Below are 17,950 nucleotides of genomic sequence, written 5' to 3'. Positions count from 1 at the left end.
GAATGTAGGACTATTTGGACTATTTTGGACATGGGTTTCATACACTTTCTGTAATAAAACATCTAAAAGCAAAAATCTCATCAGATGGGAGACCCTGGGACAAAATCTTATCAAATGTGGGTCTGTGGTCTAATTTTTGTCAGTTTAGGTGACTTGACATGAAAAAGTTGGAGAACCACTGCTTTATTTATCTAGCACTTTTCAAAAACAAGTGTACAAAGTGCTTCACAGACATAAAAACAGAAAATACGACAAAACGAAAAAATGAAAACTCTAATTAAATGAGTCTTTAAAAGAGGACACTGAGGTTGTTCCACAGTTGTGGACTCCATAAAGCAAATACTCCACTACCCTCTGTCTCTGGCCTTGTCTCTTGGCCTTGTCCGAGAACAACAGCTGTCTGCAGATCTGAGACTACGAGCAGGATAATGGATGAGAGGACATACCTTTTTGACTCGTGACCTCTTACAAAAAGCAGTGTCTAGTTGGGACCCCTCGTCAAATTTCAGGTGTCTATGAATGAGTTGTTTGCAGTTCTACTGAAGAGGCTTTTCCCCTCTAAACGTCTCACATGGTTTCATTTAAAACTAAACTAGTTAACTGTATATAAAGTAGTTAAAACTAGCTCCACCTCTGCCAGCTACAACGGTAAAATACTGCTTACACACGGATGCTTCAGTCGGTTATTAACAATCCAAAAATATAATATTAATAATATACAAGTCACAGAGGACATTTTTCTGCAGAACAAGCACTTTTACGTGTACATTTTTGTTGATAATTCTGTACATTTCAGAAGCAAATATTGTGCTTTTTACTCCACTACATTTATCAGACAGCTATAGTTATTCAGGTCTCACATACTAAACATGTGATCAGCTCAAAAACAAAAATGCATTGTAATGCATTGAGTATGCAAAACTAAAACGCATTTTGCATACTCAAAAGTATGTAAAGTAGTTCCAGTTAACTCCTTCTTGACCAGCTACAACATCAAAATACTGTTTACATGTATCAGGAGCCATGTACTACATAGTGAGCACTTCTATTTTTCTATTGTAAGTATATTTTGCAGATAATACTTATGTACTTTTAACTAAATACTTCTTTGAAAAGGAGTTTCTTTAAGTTTTGTGGTATTGCTACTTTTACTTAAGCAAAATATCTGAATACTTCTCCCACCCCTACATTACTGCACTACAGTATACTGCCTCATGATTGGAAAACATATGAGCATATCAAAATATAAAAGTATGTAATATATTGTTACACATGATGTATGCATAATTAGAAGATACCAATACTATATGATCAATAAAAACTGATGAAAACCTAACTTTATAGTTAAAATTATAATGTTAGTTTGTGGATTTAACCTGTTTAACACATTTGATATGTGTATTTTTTCTTCTGTTATATCACTATACTATTCCTACGTGTGATAATATCAAGGTCACCTTACAAAACTCATTGCAAGACCTTTGCATAGCTGTAGCTGTACGTGGGAAACAACTGCTAAAACTTCTCACCTTTGCTGAGGTTATTCAGCAACTAGTATATACACAATGAAAGTAAAACACGTCTCTGTTTAATGGTTATGACCTTTGTTCACACTGATATTGATTCACTTTCAGTAAGCCAAGCTCAGTGAGTGTTTCCTGGCTACAGAAACACAATTCATTCACTCATTAACAAAAAGGATACGATACAGTTGGCAATGTACAAATTTTATTCAAATGTACTTTCAAATTCGAATAATATTCAGTAGGATTTAACAAAGACCTATTCATCTGAAAATTCCCATTGAATACAGTAGAAAAGAGTATACTATAGGAATATCACAGATTAAAAAAATATCTGCATAGCCAGAAAGAAGACCCACAGAACCCCACAGGAAATGTCCTTGGCCTGTTAGCAAGCCTGCATACACACAGATTGACCCTTTCGTGCACCTTTTTTGCTCATAAACATTCACTGATACAGGTCAGGAAGGGGACAATGCCAGACAACTCGACTACATCCATGCAGCTCAATGTAATTATCATGACATAACCCATGTCCACAGGACATAGTATATGCTGCATAGATATCAAGCTCCTTCCATTCACTGTGGTCACATCATCTTCTGAATGGAGTTATTTAACCATAATCAGCAGTGCTTTATGAAATCTAAACAGAAATGTTTGGATGTTGACATGTTACCTGCTCATTTACCAGCCTCTGAAGCAGCACCAGAAAGATTTAAAGATTATCGTGATGTAAACATTTGTGGTTTTGATTGTATTATGTAATGCTGGTAGATGATCAGTATCTGGTAAGACAGAACTGTTTTTTCTCAAAAAAGGTGAGGCGTCAGGGGGGGAAAAAAGAGCAAGTTTTCAGCTAAGCAGTTGTCCTTATCAGTTTTGTCACATTGAAAATGTACAAACAAAATAAGTTTCACAGAGAAACGTGCACAAATAAACATAGTTCTAATGTAAAAGTGTTTCTATAATATATATTTATATCATTATTGTCAGATGTTATTTAACCCATAAAAGTACCATAAACATTAAAGTTTAAATGATAATTGCTGAAAGCAAAATAATCAATTGGGTTATTTTAAAAGGAATAAATTATAAAGGTGATATATATACAAAATATAAGCATTAAGGATATTTACAATTAAGTTTCAAGATGCCAATTTCTTTGCTATACATGTTGTGTGTGGGGAAAGCGTTCTGGTCTGCCCCCTACCGGTTCTAGGAAGGCATTACCACACAGTATCACCCTGTTGCCTATTTATCATCTTCACTGAGAACAGAAATATGACAATATCTCCAGTGTATGATTGTGCTCAAAGATGCACTAATAAGGGAAATACTGAGGCTGATTAAAAATATGAATTCATATTAACGAAGGTCAGAATTGAAAGGAGGCATAAAAGAAGATTCACCTGATTTTAATTTGAAATGCTTGAAAATAAATCAGCACGTTGAAACCATGCTGTCTGTTGGTCGGTACTGTACACAAATGCAGGATCTCAAAACTGTGGATTATCATTTGAGAACAACAGAGTCTCTGCTTACATAAGTCAAACTTCACTGTAAGAAAGAGTTCAGAGTAGTAAAATACACTTTTACACAGTAGAAGAGAATACAAAAGAGATTTTCATTGGCACAAAAATCCTTGCAGCAGAATTCTAGTCTTCTCGATCCTGAGATGACTGATAGTGATCAGTAGCCGTTTGTTTGTGAGAAAAGTCACAATTAGAAGACGTCACACAGAGAGGCAGACTCTGCATCTTCTCCTCTCCTCTTTGTGTCGAGCTGTATGTCGGTCACAGCGATAAACCAATTGGCGAGCGAGACTACACACTCTGATGGGAATCGAGGGCATCGCTCTCATAGAAAATCCCACAGCAGTTGGGAAACTGGCCTCAATGATGCACGAGGAAGCGTGTTTAAAAAGAAAAAAAAAAGAAAAACTTGTGAAAATTTTCCAGTTGATCCAGGTTCTAATAACACAATAAAAAGTATAAGATCCGTGATATCCTCATTAATTACTGTAGATCCCATGCTGGTTCTCAAGAGGAAAATCTGTGTTTGAAAAATGGAAGACAAAGTCTAAGAATCCCAAAGAAAATGTAGTAAAAAAAATGGCATCATGAAGTGAGCTTTCAGCAGGACAATACTTGTATCCAACAATCATTCTCTGGACTCCCATTTTTGACCCATATGCAGTCTTATTAAAAGACGTACTCTGGTGTCACTCATAGTATTAAAAATAACAAAATACAACCTCAGACAGGTGAATTAACACAGGAAGAGCGCATGAGGAATGTGTATTTATAAGGGCGCCTTACAAACACTAGGACAAACATGTTTGGCTGAGTAGGGTGTTGACTGAACTGGCGAACAAAATGATAGTGTATAATAAAAGCAAAATAATACCACAGTTTAGTCCCTTCCTTTGAAAATAGTCCCTCAGACTAAAATGGAGAATATGACAGTGACTTTGGAAACTGCGTGTTGCTGATTGGTTCGAAGTCCTGCTGACAGTCCTTGATGCCAGAAAATTACTGATTGTACCCAGAATGCTGTCGGCTTTCTGCCCCGTTTTACTGTACACACATACTGGTCCATGCACTCTTAATCAGACGCGCATGTTCATTTTTGCGCATGCATAATTCATGCACGTATACACGTTCAGCCTAGTTACAGGTTCTCTCCTGGCTGGTACTGAGGCTCTGTGGAGGTGAAGTAATCCTCCAGGAAGCCCTGCAGGTACTCGAAGGTGGGCCTCTCCTCGGGTTCTTTCCTCCAGCAGGTCAACATCAGCTCATGCATCGATTCAGGGCACTCAGCAGGGCACGGCATCCTGTAGCCACGCTCCACTTGGTCAAGCACCTCCCGGTTCACCATTCCTGAGAGAGCAAAAAGAAATATGAAGTTGGAAAACACATAATCACAGTTTGAATCACATGAATGTTTATGACTAATAGATTCCAATCTGTCAGCTGTTGAACGGGTGGAGCATGACGTCAGTGCCAGAGTCTAGGTAATAAAAGCACTATGCACTTAAACAGATAAACAAGTTTATTTCCCAGAATGTTCCTTGCCTGGATATGGCACTCTGCCTTTGGTGGCCAGTTCAGTCAGCAGGATCCCAAATGACCAGACATCAGATTTAATGGTGAAGCGTCCGTACAGAGCAGCTTCAGGAGCCGTCCACTTAATGGGAAACTTGGCTCCTGCAAAACAACAAGTTTGTCAGCAAGTTAAAATAAGATCACTGTAGCACACACTGAGACAAAAAGTATTTCAAAAAGACCTAAGTGTCCTGGGGACTAACACTTTTTAATCTCGGGTGCCACGTAAACAGATGAAGCTGACTTGCTTACCTTGCCTGGCAGTATATTCATTATCCTCAATGAGGCGAGCCAGACCAAAATCAGCCACTTTGCAAACCAGGTTATCTCCCACCAGGATGTTTGCAGCTCTCAGGTCTCTGTGCACATAGTTCATCCTCTCCACATAAGCCATTCCTGAAGCAATCTGAGAAAGAGACAAAGTTTTGTGATTGTCTACACTGAAGAAAAAACAATGTAGATACCACAAAGAAAAGTGTGAGAGTGGTAGTAAATTATTTGTGCTGACCTGAGAGGCCATATCCACCAGCTGAGGGAGGCGGAGCATCTTACCCATGTCCCCTTTCAGGAAGTCCAATAAACTACCTGTTAGCAAGGACACATAATACAGATTAGTATCAATGTTGGAGCAGTCGTGGTCATTATCTGGACCTTTATTTCCTTATGTGTGGCAGCATGAAATCTTTAAAAGGAACACTTTTTTAATTTAAAATTTCTTCTGTTTTGTATGCATACACAATCAAGTGTATTTAATTTCAGAAATTGTCAAGTTTCATTTGGTTGTGATCAAATTTAACATTTTAAATATATCTTTGTCTTTGCACACAGTAAACGCATTATACTGTATCTTGATTTAGTTTTGATTGGCTCCCCATCCTCTCAGTCATGCAGGTTTTCAGCATTTCAGTAGTAAGCCTCCATTCAGTAGGTTTAACTCAACTTAACTAATGAAACCAGTCAGCATTGAACTAATCTTCACATTTACTCAAAACACTAGAATACTATTTGTTTCCTGAGCCATACTGTAAAGTACAAGTACTAGTTCTGTTTTCAAGTTTACAAGTGAAACTGTGAAAAGTCCGTGCTGACCTTGCCCCATGTACTCAGTGACGATGTAGATTGGTTCCTCAGACACTACAGCGTAGAGCTGAACCAGTTTTTCATGTCTCAGTTTCTTCATGACCTGGGCTTCCTGGAGGAAGGCCTCAGGGGACATGGTGCCGGGCTTCAGAGTCTTGATCGCCACCCGTGTTGTACCGTTCCATGTTCCTGATAAAAGAAAAAAATAGTTGTGGGTGTCAATAACTGTTATAACTCAATCAAATATCAAATTGATTTGATCATTCGGCACACTACCCAGGACCATGAACCACAGTATTTTCTCTAATGAGTGCAGAAATATCAGCTACAACAGAAGGAGACCCATGCACTTTTCTGGTGGTGCAGATTTTGAAAAGTTAGAAAGGGTAAAACTTCTTTATGCACTTTGGTCCTAACAAACTTTAATATTTTACTTCAAGCCTTGAAACTTTATTTTTCAGTGAGCAATAAGAGCATCTTCAACAACTGTCTCCTCAGACAGAAAGCCACCAGAAGCACTTCTTCTTCTCATCGTTTTCAGGATTGGAGATACAGGGTTTGCTCATGAAATAGATCAAAGCACGGCTTACCCATCCAGACCTCTCCAAAGCAGCCCTGTCCAAGCTTAAGGTCAAGACGGAGGGACTCTCTGGGGATTTCCCAAGCATCCTTGGCTAAGCCCTGAGTCTGAGGCTTCAGCACAGGACAAATGTCTGTTAGACTGTGACACAGCCCATCAGCATGCTCTGGGGAACACAAGGGAAGACAGGGAATGTAATCAAAAGCCAGGCTCCATGGTTACCAACAAATATTCTTCTGATAGCGCAGGAAACAAAGGGAGTAACAAACTAAATGACCAAACAAAGATATGAGTATGACAATCTCTTAACTCATCTTTGTCATCACCAGTGAATCACGGGGGGGGGGGTGGATGTGAAAGGAAATCAAGTGTTTTATTTGTGTTGAACTCACTGCGATAGTGATTAACAAGTTGCTGCAGGGTGCTGAACTGTGTGCGTGATGTGATGTAGAAGCCTCCGCTGTCCAGCTTCCTGATCTTGTAGTGCTTCACATTCAGCCCTTTGGTGTTGTCATAGTCCAAAACAGACAGACAGTAGGCACCTGGAGAGAATAACGAAGAAGGAGAAATGTACTATAATATTTAATTCTTTGAGTCTTTAATTAATCTTGAATTTGAGTCCTTAACACAAAAGAACTGAGGGCAAATTACATTGGATTATAAAATTGTTTGCATGGACATAAAAAAGAAAAATCGGATTTAAATTTCATGGACAATGTGCTCATTACGCCACCAGAGGGCAGCGTCAGTCAAGTGAAAAAACAGTCTGAGTGACCCAAGGCGATGCCTCCCCCTCCTTTTAATGTTTGAACTGGGCGATATGGCCTGTGGTTGTACAGCCTCAGCTCCACACTGACCTAATTCTGTCTGGCTTACCCACCCAGTACCTCCACACTGTTCCTGCTCATCAATCTCCTCCCTTTCTCTCCATCCCTCCCCACCCTGTCCCTTGTCTCATTCTTTGCAGAGCTCATGCTGTATACATATCCTGTAATAGGAACCAACACAGAGCCAGCTGAACCCACAGGGACTGTGCTGCTGCAGCAGAGCAGCTGCCTATCAGAAGTATCTCCAGACTGAATCCCACAGGCGTCACATCCAGCCCCCCCCCCCCCCTCCCCAACCCCCCCCATCTGCCTAATTCGTCTCTCCTCTGTACCCACACCGCCACACGGCTGACACGGCGCAGCAGGGCGCACAGTTAACAGCAGGATATCATGTCTTACTGCTAGAAAGAATTTGCTTTCTTCTCCTTGGTGCATTTTTTGTTAAACATATCATGAAATTCAAACTGATCTTCATGCTGAGATTTGAATATTTTATGAAAAAAGTTCATAAAAAAAAAGGAACATGAAGAAGGGCACCATATTTGAAAAAAAAAAAAAAAATCACCGTATAATGGTATAAAAATGAAGTTGGAGCAAGTATGTTTTTTTTTTTACTAACCCACAGGACAAAATGTTCTCTGGGTACAGCTGCTGATCGGCACCACTTTAAGAAATATCTGGGCTGTTGTTAGATGATGCCAAAAGCTATAACACTCACAGAGCCCCTTTAGTGTAGTTATACTGTATCATAATGCTGAGTATCATTAGAGATTTATCCAAACAGGTGCAACACCATACCTCAGTTTCAGCAAAATCTCAAAACCTTTTTTCAACTACAATCAGACTTTGTTCATCACAAGTTTGCTGGAAATTTTTCTTAGTTTGAAAAATATTAACATATTTTTCCATAAAAACCTGTTTTCATTTAACAAAATATGCCAAACTTCTCAATGCGTGAGTGTTTATCATCTAAACACAAGCATCCGTACAAGAATCCTGCCAAATGAAAATTGTCTTAAGTACATTATGATTTATAAAATTCTACATGAGTATTTGGAGCCAACTTTCCATATTTGATGCTATTGACACATTTTGGTCAAGACTCAAGATATATTGAGGTTTGATACACAGCCTTACTGTCTAGAGAGGCAGAGTGAGTGATGAGTCTCTTTGTATAAGGGTCCACAGACTTACCTTTGGTGGTCTCACTCTCTCTCACCAGGAAAGTTCCTCTCCTGTTCTCTAAACTTAGCAGCAGCCTCTCAGAATCACGGCGTGTGATTTTGCCAAAGTACCACCTGGTGAGGTTGAGACAGAGAACATGGGACACATGGGACCAGGTTGGTGAAGGGGAGAGGATGTACGTGGGTGGAAGAGAAGGAACGATTAAGCGAGGGCGAGTTGTTGCTCACAGTTTCAGAAAGTTTAGTGAAATTAGATGCATTCCTGCATACTAATGCCTACAACGGCGGCTTACCTGGACTCTAGAGTCAGTCTGAGATGACTGGACAGGAAGGAGGCAAAGGTGAGAAATGGAGTTGTTACATAAGATTAGTTTGTGCTATCTTGCATAAGCAAGCAGGTTAGCAAGTAAAGATTAGCAGTGCATGCCCTTGAGGAGTAGAAAGCAGTAAATGCAGTACAGTCGTTAAATTAAAAAAAATGGGAAATATGCTAATTTCTAATTCTTGCTTAGAGATAAGAAGATTAATACCATTCTAATGTTTTTTTTATGCTAAATATGAAGCTACAGCCAGCAGCTGGTTAGCTTAATTTAGCTTAGCATAAAGACTGGAAGCAGGGAAAACAGCTAGCCTGGCTCTGTCTGAAGAAAATGTGCAGGACTATTTCTTGGCCAGGTGCAGTGACTTCCACTTGTTTTCATATTTCAGTTTTTGTACAATTTAAACAAACAAGATATAACATGTTAGTGCTCTGTAGAGGTTCTAGTAGCCAGATTTCATTATCTTTGGATAGAGCAAGGCTAGCTGTTTCTCTTTGTTACCAGTCTTCATTGCTAGGCTAAGCTAACTGGCTGCTGGCTGTGGCTACAAACGTGGTATCAATAACCGCATTTCCCAAAACGTCAAACTGTTTCTTCAAGTGCAGAGATCCCATTCAGACGAAAAGCAAGAAGATTCTTAAATTCCTATATTCAAGTGATAATTCTTTCACATGCTCGACAGATAAAAGAGAGAGAGGGCAAAAAGAAAAAAAAAGCAGGGTTTTTACTCTTCTGCCTGGATGGAGTCGGATGGAGCCACATAATTACTGGGGATGTAACCACTCTCTCCAGTGGTCAGGGAGCGCGCCAGCCACCAGTCCCCTTCTCTGCAATGATGGAACGATAACACACAGCTTCACAGAGGCTCGTAACACATCCACAACACAACAGAAAAACTATCTGTGACTTTTAGGGCCAGTGTTTATCAAGTGTCTCAAAGTAAAAATGAATTGATGCTGATCATTTTTACATTTTCTGTACCCACTACAATAGTTTAGATCATGTAGTCACGGTATTTGAGCTCTTGGCACCTGGAGAAGCTTGATAAATGCAAGCCCAGTTATCTCTGCTGTTACAAAATAATATGTGGAAGTTATGTAACGATAGAAAAACATGCATTCATGTAGGTATGACAACAGGAGGGATGATGGTGCTTGTATGCTACACTTTATGAGGGAGTGAGCTGGTGTAGCTTTGCAGCACTAGATTGAAGAATCAGAGTGAAATTTTGGTTTGTTTACATTTTTTTTCTTCGAGTGGACCTGAGATGATTATAGTGCTGCAAGGCTCCGCACAAACTTCCCTTTACTACTGAGGGATCATGGGGCACGGACAAGAGTTATGTGATTTGTGCCTTTCTAGTGGAGTGGTTTTATAGTGCACATGAACGCTTCAGGTTACACAAACACGCAAGCAGACAAACGGCACATTCAAATACTGATTCCAGAGAAGCTTCACAAACCTGCAGTTCACCTTCCTCCTATAAAAAATGTGATGGTTTGTGATGAAGAAACAAGAAAAGGAGAGATGAAATGGAAATGATGAAAAAGAAGAGGGTTAAAGAAATACAGAGAGCATGTTATGAGCAGTGGCAGAATAGTAGAGTACACAGAACAGACTGGTAATAGCTATGATTTTAAAATATTCAAACCATTACATAACTTGGAGATAAGGGAGGCACAATTATGAGGCAAAGGGAGGTTTAAGGGAAAAACAGCGACATGCAGAGGGCACAAAATTATAACAAAAGCCTATAAGGTCACTATGCATGGCTACGTTATTACATTTAAGTGGACCAATCAGAAAGCTACAACAAGCCTGACTGATAATTAATTGGACTGTGATAACCCGTTAACTAATCTTAGGGTCGGTTCATAGAATCTGGGTGTACTTGACCCAATAATGATCCAGGTCTTTGGCTTAAGGGGCCAGATGCAGCGATAATCCACTATTGTATTCAGCTTCTGCCTTCTAGGTCAGCAGTTTGTTAGCAGCACGGGGGTGCAGCACTACAGTATATGGTTCACTGCACCTCTATTGATTCATGGAGTAAGCCCCTATTTCCAAAACAAGCATTACCCCCCCCCCCTCCTCCTTCAAACAGGTTAGATTTGTACTGCATAACTAGGTCTCGCACTGCATCTACTTCTCAGGAATTACAAGTAGCAATAAAAATAGCTATGACCTTACTGAGGTGGACTGAGCAGGGAGACGTAATCAGTCTCGGAGAGGCATTTGTGAATGAAGCAAAATGTGTGCAGAAACGTGTCAGTTGACACACAAAAAAGAAAAATTAAGCCAAGCCGAGGAAAGCCCGTTCCCATGGTTACGGGAGGTTTCAGAGAGACGACAAGTGACATGCATTTCGGGGGTACAGGGCAGCCAAGTCAGACAACTGAGTGATAACTCAGACAGACGAGTGCCGTCTCCGTCAACGTGCAGTTATACTTTAGCATTTCACACAGTGTATGTGCATGAAAAGAAACATTCTTGTAGCAATCTTGAGTTTAATTGTGTGCAAATGAGAGAGATGACAGAGGAGACAGAGATTGATACAAGAAAAAAAGTGGGTGTGATTGTTTTCTGTATTTTCCTTACGTGTTGTTGACTATTTGGAGGCGTTCGCCCTTCCTGAAAGACAGATCTGAAGCTGTTCGAGACTCATAGTCATACAACGCCACGAAGGTTGTCACGCCACCTGTTAGGAGAGGAAGGAGAGGAAGTTAGGTACAGGGTATACAGTTAAAAAAAAAAACCCACAACAAGACTGTGGTTTCAAGCGAATGTTCTCACCTGCTAGTGTGATTCTGTTTGGAGAGGTGACGCTATTATTGTCCACACCTCCAAACAGGGCCAGCTCCGCGTTATTGCCCACTGATTGATTACCACCAAGACCTCCATCCATAGTAGGGCTCCGATTGGGTGTTAAGGACTGATGAGTGGAGTTGAGGTGGTGGCCGCCAGCCCCTCCTCCGGAGATGAGGTTTCCATCGAGGCTGCGGGTTCGCTGGCCTGCATCCTTGGGCTTACTCTTGGATCCCCCCATTGCCAAGGGCCTGTAGCGGTGCATTCAAGGAAAAAGAAGAAAAAAAAGGTCTGTGAGACCGCAGAGGCACTGTAAAAGATAAATTACTGTACATAGCCTAACAATTTTGCATCGAACAAAGTTGCTTTCCTATGTCATCTGTACAGAAAACATTCTCTAGAAAAAATTCCTCTGACTGCCACAAGACCAGATGCAGAAACCAGAGATAGACTGAGGACCACGGTTCTAAACCCACCGAGACACAGTGTTATGCAGACCTTTTGAAGCAAAACCACCCCACGGATGGTAGAGCAGCTGCCACTCCTCGATTTCAACACAAACATGAGATCCACTTCACCCCACAGCCACCAACAGAGCACACACACACACACACACACACACACACATATTGCAAATGCCTGTATGCACATGTGTCAGACACAGATGCACAGGCTTTTTTTCACTACTCTTACATTTTATAGACTAAACAAATAATTGATTAAAGAAGAATTTATTCATTTTTTGGCCAGCTGGGGGCTGCATTTTGGCCTCCACTAACTCCTGAGAAAAATATCAGGCTCTTTAGCTTCACATGCTAATTGCTAACTTTCTCAAGTTCAGTAATGGTGAAATTAAGACGCTGCACCATGATCTTATGAGAACAGACTAAAAGGTCAAGAGGGTACTTTTGGATTGTTGTAGCTTTCCTCTGTGTATGTTCATCTTTTAAGCTTCTCTGGCGCCTACTCAGGCTCGTGAGGTAGCTCTAATCACAGCTTAGTGTTGGGAAATGATCACACTAAGCCAAGGATAATTTTAGGGACTCAAACCCTTGCTATCATGAGTAGATATAGCCACGGGGGGTCTGCTATCAAATGCTAATTTACAGAAAAACACTAAGGTGGGGTGGCTCGGGAACCCTTCAGATAAGCAGACGAGGATCAGAGTGCATGTCAGGCTACTCAACCTTCTGCTGATATCCCCTCGCCTGACTGCTGCTGCTGCTATTTAGCAGCCCGTGCATCTGTTGGATCTAATACTGGACCCAGCCAATTCACAAGCAATGACAAGCTAATACACAGACTAGCAGGCACGTTTGCAGTCACAGCAATGCAGTGACATATGGTGGAAAATGTGCGGCACAAAGAAGAGCACAGTTCGCTAACCATGCAGAGGGAAATTACCGAAGCTGTCACTGATACTTGTCTGTCATTCTGGATGCTTCCTCCGTGCCCCCCCCTTTTTTATTTCCCAACAGAGTGGCAATCAGCCAGGAGAGAGGGGGAGCAGAGGCAACACAGGAGAAATACTGGTGTGTTTTCAGTCCTTAAGAGATTCCTATAGATGTACAATATGTGGGCTCATCCAGAGAAGCAGTAGTGCAGCTCAGAAACATAACAGGGGTGGTGGAAGGGGGGGCGGGCATTTTTAATAGGCATCATGAATGAATGAGATGGGGGGAGGAGCGGAAGGAAGTGAGGAAGTGAGAAAGGGTCAATGAGGTCGGACAGCCAATATCTCCCCTCGGGATATGTCTGCATAAAGGGGGTCGCATCCCGGCAAGTGTAACAGTGCGTGCAGGTTAACACACAGACACAAGAGGGCAGACACAAAGATGACGGGTGGCTCGGGGAGCTGCTCTTTGTGTGTTTTGTGTTCTCCCCGAGCAGACCGGGTGCATAGTTAATAAGCCGTTTGAGGCAGAGCAAAGCAGAAACGCTGCCTCTCTCTCTCTCTCTCATCTCCAGTCGCCTTCCCCCCCGCTCCAGACAGATTACACTTTCACTTACGGGATGTCAACTTAATGAGATAACTGAGATGGTGCTTAAATAACACATTATATGTACGTATGTATTCTAAATATGCTTGACGGATTCAACAGCAGTTGTGCGTGTAACATCTGATGAGGTGAACAAATAAAAGAAACCGGTTTTAGCCTCTAACGAATTTTAAGGTTGAATAGAATTCGGTTCCTTTGGCAAACAGTGTCCTAATACTCTAACCCAGACAGTATGCCCAGACAAATACACCAAAAACTCTCAGAAAGGAGATGACTGAACCGGGTAAACACGAAACAGGGCATTAAGAGAGTCTCGGGCCTTTCTTCACACTCCGTTTCCAACAAAGCATCTTTTGTCAGCTCACAGCAGGCAGCATAAACAAGACACAGAAGTGGCCTGTGGCTTTTTGAGCTGCCAGATCCTAACGTGTTTTAGCTCTAACAGCCAGTAGGAAATATGGAAATGAAGGAGGTCATGAAGCCAAACAATGTCATGTTTTGCAGGAAAGCGCGTGTATCATCCGCAGCAGCTAATAACGAAAGCCTGAGTCTGGCCTAATAGCGCTGAGGTACTGTAACAAGCACCTACTGTCTAGCTGGCAGAGATGCATGAAAATCCCTCTGGCAAGGCGGGGGTGTGGCTGGGTGGGTGGGGGATTTGCTTAATTATGCATAAGATCTAGCAATGAATTCCAAATCCTTCAAGTCTCCTGGGCTTTGGTTGAATGGGAATAGTCTTTTAATATTGCTGCTGGGGCTGTTCCCCCCCCCCCCCCCGACCCCCCCACAGGATGCAGCATATCCCTATTTTGCTTGCTTTTTTCATTTCATTTGAAAGGAAAACAATTAGAATCTGTGAATGGTATTCCCTCATTGAAATAATAGAAAAATGTGTGGTGGTTCATCCATTAACAGGCTGATAGGATCATGACTCTGGTCCATTTCCCTCAACAACACAGGCTTTTGTAATGAAGTCTTCTGTGTTCTGGCTCATTTTTTGAAAAAAAAAAAACCTTTTCATCCTTTAGGAAGGATCAAACAGTCATGAACATCAAAATTGAACAAGCTTGCTTCAGATGTTCTGTGTGCAGGCTTAATGAGAAGAGATTTCCCACTACGAAGCTGAAGCAAACTTTAAGTAATACTGAGAGAGATGGTGAAACTCTATGCGAGGAGGCAAGTTCGGACTCGCACGTCGAGATGACAGCTACAGTAGACCCTTCGCTTCAACCCAGTAGTGTTTGTTGCTGTTGGCCTGCGGTCTAATACATGGATCGGGCATGTTCTGACAATCTACCTTCAGTCTTTAATGCCCCGGGCAACAGGTTAAAGGTCACGATTAAGCTTTAGCTGCAACAGTATCATTACAACAATGGAACTGTTGTGTTAACACTTTGTCACATTGTAGGAATAACAAGTTTTCCAACTTAGTGAAAGTTCTTTGATTTCTCCCCGTTCACCAATCTCGATGGATCAGTGAGGGCAAGCGACATGGGATTAGTCTTTCAAAGCCGCTGCGGTTTTTCTATGATACGACCTGAGAAAGATGAAATATATACAGAAGAATTCATGTAAAAGGGAAAAAAAAGATTCTGCCTGTTTTATTAAGATTAATTTTTACTTTTATGTATCAATGGCCATATAATTTAACAAAAAGAAATGAGTCTATCTCTAAAGTTATTCTCTGACTCGGTTCTATATAAGGTTATACCTGCAAAGCTCCACCTTTTTACCATGTCATCTAGCTGCTTGGTGACTGAGATTAAAAGGACATGAAATCAATCTCAAAATTGGAGACAGCAGCTTGGTTTCCATCCAAATTTAATGCAAATTTTTACCAAATATCCATCCATTCCATCCACTGCTGTTTTTGCCAATATTTAGAGTTGGTTCATCAAGATGAACAGCTGGTGGCGCTACCGTTCCAGCTGGAGCCATTAAGCCATTTCAGAAGAAGCAGGGAGCAATGAAATACCTTTTAGTTAAAATACTGCTGGTCAAACCTCAAACTGTGGAAAATAACATAGATAACATGATGGAAATACGGCATCTCTACTTGTTTCACATATTCATTTGAGGAGCTTTACAATCTTCTCATCGCTCCACACAGATCTGATGTTTTCATCTGCCGTGATTTTTCGTCCCTTCACTGGAGGGGAAATATAAATTGACATTTAAGTCACATGCTTCATTTATTCGCTAAGTCTGTTTCCATTGAACTTTGTCGCATTTTGCTTCTATCAATAAGCCGACTTCTCCACCTCAGCCAAGTACAATAACTTTTGAACCCTGAATGTGGCCACTGTGTCGGACATGTATACACAGTATAACAAAGACAAATTAACATTTAGTCACCGTTGGCCTCCTCTGCACATGCTTCCAACAGGTGCCAGACTGCAGAGAGATAACAATCTGTTTTCATTGCATTTGCATAAGCAGACATCAAACGTTTAATACGGTATGTGTGTGCGGCGGAGAGTGTGAACTTAAAGTAGACAGGCTCGCAGGCTGTATTCACTCACAGTCAAAAGTCAGCACACTGCAAACAAACTCGATCACAACCCGATTCCAAAATTGTTTTCTATTTAAAAATCGCTGCATGTTTGGGAGACAGCTGATAAATCCCAGTCGTTTTGGGTTTTTTTTTTAAAGCATTTATGTCACTGGAGTGAAGAGGGAAAGGAAACTGACGTAGTTCAGGGAATAGGAAGTATGTGTGTGTGTGTGTGTGTGTGTGTGTGTGTGTGTGTGTGTGCGTCTACAGGGGAATGTTTGCACGTGTGTCTGTGCCTGAGTGGGCGAGCGCATGTGATCCTAATGTCAGCCTGGTGGATGTATTCCTTCATCTTAATACTCTCTATGTAATTACTACGGGGAGGAGGGGGGGGGGGGGGGGGGGGGGGGGCGAGGAGGCTTTGGCTCCTGCGTCACCAGCCGCCAATCGTAGCATAATCCAGCCGTGCTTGTTCTGTCCAGATTATCGACATCTATTTCCTAATCGTATTCGCCAAACGCAGTGATGACATTCCATCTGGGGCCCGCAAACAACACGGTCGCTGCAATGACAAGACAGGACAGACCGGTCAAACCACTGCTGCTGCCGCTGCTGCTGCTGTTAGTCCTCCGAGCACTTCTCTTATCCTGTCTCAACAAATCCATCTGCTGTGGGAAAACACCAAAAGATATCCACTGAGAACACCTTGAGCAGCACTAGTTAGTCATACAGTTTGATTGAGTAACACAGATTCACAACAGGTAGGATGGTTCCTGGTTTTGCTGTCATTTTTTTTTTTTTTCTCTTCTCCTTCAACAAACACGAATAGAGGAAATGGCTGCTTGGATGTGTTTGCACAACCGACACACACACACACACACACACACACAGGTTTCAGCAACTGACCGATATCCATCCACACTTCCCATTTAGTTAGCCATTATATGAATCATGGGAAAGAGCCGAGATAAGTAACACAGCACAGAGCATGTCATAAAGCTTCACTTCGCCCCTTTCGTGTTGTCGACACACATTGAATTAAACTTTGAACACCGCCGAGCCAGAAGTCTCCTCCATGTTTGGAGGCCTGAAGGTAAACACACGCCTCCGATGGGAAGACTTCGCTGAGTCCTGGATAAAGTGTGTGTACCGACGCCCCCCCCCCCCCACCCACCCACCCTTTACTCCTGTCACGGACAGACACAGGGATGGGGAGGTGGTGAAGTCAATATTTACCGCTCCACACACACATACACAGCCCGGCCGTTGCCATGGAGGCGATTCCAAGCATTCCACAAACCAACAAACTGCACAGATGTAGGATAGTTGCACACAGACTTTCTGGGCCAAAACATTCAGAGAACACTGCATGCCTATCTGATGAAGAAAAAGGCAAGATTAGCAGAGGCTCACTAAATTATGTGCAATGTCTGTCACTTCCTGAAAGCATTTGGGAGAAAAACAGAGGGACAGTACGGGGAGGAGGGGAGGGGGGGGGGAGTTGTGTTGTGTAGAAAGACAAAGAGACAGACAAAAAGAGAGAGAAGGTGAGATCACCTGAAGAGATTCTTTCCATTGTGATGCTTTTCGTTACAGCACAGGAAGATCCCCATAAAAACATGGTGTTTACCCATTTTCCCCAGTCTCTCGGGAGCCTGCAGTGCTTTGGCTTCTATAATAGGATCAGAGGCTGTGAGCCCTTATCCCTTTCACTGTGTGCTTGTGTGTGTGTGTGTGTGTGTGTGTGTGTGTGTGTGTACATTTCTCACCACTGGTATTTTTTTGCTAAAAAAGCAACTTATGTTCAGATCACCTTTTGTTTGCCAAACAGCACAGCTAACGTGACCTTAAAAAAATCATATGACATCTCTGGACTTGTAGAGCACTGAGCTGAGCAGCTGGCCGCTCTATCTTAAACCCCGTGCTTACAGAGGAATTTTTTTTGTCCACTTCCAAACAACAAACAGTGCTGGCAACGACTGCAGGTTCATGGATTTTCTGTTATCCCCTGTTCCTAATCTGAGTATGAC

General features: G+C 41.8%; 1 protein-coding gene and 1 long non-coding RNA gene across 3 annotated transcripts in view; one reads left to right on the top strand and one right to left on the bottom strand.

The window, feature by feature from the left end:
• Positions 1-2,925: 2,925 nt before the first annotated feature.
• The window catches only part of src (v-src avian sarcoma (Schmidt-Ruppin A-2) viral oncogene homolog), a 24,318-nt gene continuing 9,293 nt past the window's right edge, over positions 2,926-17,950 (bottom strand). The window contains exons 2-13 of one of the 2 annotated variants that reach the window (XM_044351284.1): positions 11,415-11,677; positions 11,220-11,319; positions 10,084-10,101; positions 9,350-9,448; positions 8,312-8,415; positions 6,683-6,832; positions 6,301-6,456; positions 5,720-5,899; positions 5,139-5,215; positions 4,883-5,036; positions 4,601-4,732; positions 2,926-4,405 (exon numbers count right to left, since the gene is read on the bottom strand). In XM_044351284.1, the coding sequence (XP_044207219.1) occupies positions 4,197-4,405; positions 4,601-4,732; positions 4,883-5,036; positions 5,139-5,215; positions 5,720-5,899; positions 6,301-6,456; positions 6,683-6,832; positions 8,312-8,415; positions 9,350-9,448; positions 10,084-10,101; positions 11,220-11,319; positions 11,415-11,667 (1,632 nt within the window). In that variant the 5' untranslated portion in view covers positions 11,668-11,677 and the 3' untranslated portion in view covers positions 2,926-4,196. The remainder of the gene's footprint in view (positions 4,406-4,600; positions 4,733-4,882; positions 5,037-5,138; positions 5,216-5,719; positions 5,900-6,300; positions 6,457-6,682; positions 6,833-8,311; positions 8,416-9,349; positions 9,449-10,083; positions 10,102-11,219; positions 11,320-11,414; positions 11,678-17,950) is intronic. The other variant, XM_044351285.1, reaches the window with a different exon arrangement.
• The window catches only part of LOC122982184, a 23,766-nt gene continuing 14,239 nt past the window's right edge, over positions 8,424-17,950 (top strand). Inside the window, exon 1 of the long non-coding RNA XR_006403415.1 lies at positions 8,424-8,642. This is a non-coding gene — a long non-coding RNA (uncharacterized LOC122982184). The remainder of the gene's footprint in view (positions 8,643-17,950) is intronic.

The sequence above is a fragment of the Thunnus albacares genome, chromosome 5 (genome assembly GCF_914725855.1).
Source record: "Thunnus albacares chromosome 5, fThuAlb1.1, whole genome shotgun sequence".
Lineage (NCBI taxonomy): Eukaryota > Metazoa > Chordata > Actinopteri > Scombriformes > Scombridae > Thunnus > Thunnus albacares.
This window is presented reverse-complemented; position numbering and strand designations above follow the sequence as displayed.